Raw genomic sequence first — 2369 nt, 5'->3', positions numbered from 1 at the left:
TCATTGACACACTTGTGAAGACTTGTGGAAATACTCTAAATTCCTCTGCATCTACGCAAACACACACATGCTCACACACGTGTCTACACACACACACACACACACACACACACACACACACACACACACACACACACACACACACAGTATATATATATATATATATATACACACACACACACACACACACACCCACACACACCAAAAACTGACAATACTACGTATATACGCGTAGTCACATGACCTAGTGATTGGCACACACAGACACACAAACATGTCCAGACACACCCTCTCCCAACCTAAGCATTTTATATATGGAAATACACTCAAGTGAATGTGTATGTGCGCACATGCCTGCACACACACACGCACACGCACACGCACACGCACACACGTGCTCACAGACACACACACACATACACACATGCACACACACACACAACATATCCACATTCTGTGTTATACTCAGTTCTTGCAAAGTCAAGTTTCTTGTAAAGTATAGTACAGCCCCTAACCAAACTCCCTGAAGCCAGGGGATTTATTAACAAGTGACATTTCTTGGCGGTCATTCCTTAACCCCATAATGCAGTGTTTCCCAACCAGGGGTACGTGTACCACTAGGGGTACGCGAGCACACTACAGGGGGTACTTGGAAAAGTGTCATTATTATAACAAATGTATGGAGCAGCAACATCAGGACAGATAAAATGATATAGAAAATGAAATAGGGGGTACTCACGTCACAACTAAGAGGCTTAGGGGGTACGCAAGACAAAAAAGGTTAAGAATCACTGCCATAATGCATGCCGACGCCGTACCACCAGCGGCACGCTGTAATAGTCGTTGAAAAGTTTATTACCATAGTACTACTCTAGCCTGATTATCATCGACGTTCAACTCTCTTTGAGACTTGGTCTGACCAAGATCATAACAATTTACATCTCCCAAACGGCATGGTTGACCCGCCTTCCTTGGTTAGGGTTGTTTGCTTACCGATAAAGTAGGAGGAGTTCCCGTATTTTCGGGACCTCAGAAAGTACTTGCATTGCTCTTGACCTGACTAGTTGCAACGCTGAAAGTGTTGCGTCACTAGGAGGGCACAGCCCTGGCTAGTACTACTCTACTATGACATTACATAGGGCCTTTAGTAATGCGCTACGACTCTGTCCTTGCCATTCTGGTAACAACAAAATGTATAACGCCATGTTTTACCGGGTTAACTCCATTCCTCCCCCTTTTCTGTCTCCTACTCTCTCCAGGTGGTCAGCGAATCCACACAGCACCAAGATGAAGTCATGTAGACAACGGCAGGAACACACAAATACACACTCACACACACACACACACACACACACACACACAGCCATATGATATTAACTAAGTCAGATATTTGACAAAGGATATCCAGTCAAATAAACACACAATCCTGCATTGTATGTCTACATGTAGTTCTTGTTCGATTTTTTTGTACTACCTGCCCTTGCTAGCTCCACTGGGTTTACCTGTTATGGTATTTGCTTCTTATTTATTTCCTGTATACTTTTACAAAGCCTGATGAGCACACTTCATATGGCGTGAGATGAGCACACATTTTGAGAGCGACACAAAAGTGAGGAGTGAGACGAAGATGATTCCAGGGCTGGACTGGGGTACCAGAGAGAGTAGAGAGAGAGAGGTTCCATTGGCCCATTGTTTACAGGTTCTATTATTGGGGGGGAAATCCCCCTTTAGGCAGACCTAGGCAGACCTGAGGACTGTTCTATTCAATGCTAGGAGCATTATGACACGCCCCTTTAGGCAGACTGGAACCTGGTCATGTTAGGTGCCCATAGAAACCTATTATGTTGGCATATCTCTATACTTAAAGAATCTCTGGCGGTAGCCTGACAGGTCAGACCATTCATTTTGATGGTAATTCACGAACGGTCTGATTGCGCTTCTCTGGAGAGGGTTTAGTCATCCTCCACGCGGCCAGCCAATAAGCGAACGCACTTTGCCGCATAATAACATGCGTCATGAACGTCAACTGTCAGAGAGTGGTCACCACTCATTTCAAAACTAGAGCTGAGCTCACTCCTCCCACCCAAGCGCTCCAGGGCATCGAGGATCCAGACCAAAATACATACATAAATAAATACGATGTAATTAGTAATTAATGTGGTCTGGTAAAACCAGGGGTCCGTGTCCCGATTCTTGTCGTTGCTAACTGTCTTAAGACCATCTTAAGACCGTTTTACCATTCCCTTGGATTTAGTGGTGAGCGTCGCTGTCGAGAGAGAGTTGGACTTTGCTAACGACGATAGCAAAGACGCTTTCGAGAAACAGACCCCAGGTTAGGACCGGGGACCAAAAACTGGCCTAGTCATTTT

At 45.0% G+C, this 2369-nt stretch overlaps 1 protein-coding gene across 1 annotated transcript in view; it reads left to right on the top strand.

Annotated features, from left to right (window-relative positions):
* Nucleotides 1-1442, top strand: part of desmb (desmin b) — an 18115-nt gene extending 16673 nt beyond the window's left edge. Inside the window, exon 11 of the mRNA XM_063212070.1 lies at nt 1260-1442. Coding sequence (XP_063068140.1) covers nt 1260-1301 — 42 coding nt within the window. The 3' untranslated portion in view covers nt 1302-1442. The remainder of the gene's footprint in view (nt 1-1259) is intronic.
* Nucleotides 1443-2369: the final 927 nt, after the last annotated feature.

This window comes from Engraulis encrasicolus, chromosome 12 (assembly GCF_034702125.1).
Source record: "Engraulis encrasicolus isolate BLACKSEA-1 chromosome 12, IST_EnEncr_1.0, whole genome shotgun sequence".
NCBI lineage: Eukaryota > Metazoa > Chordata > Actinopteri > Clupeiformes > Engraulidae > Engraulis > Engraulis encrasicolus.
This window is presented reverse-complemented; position numbering and strand designations above follow the sequence as displayed.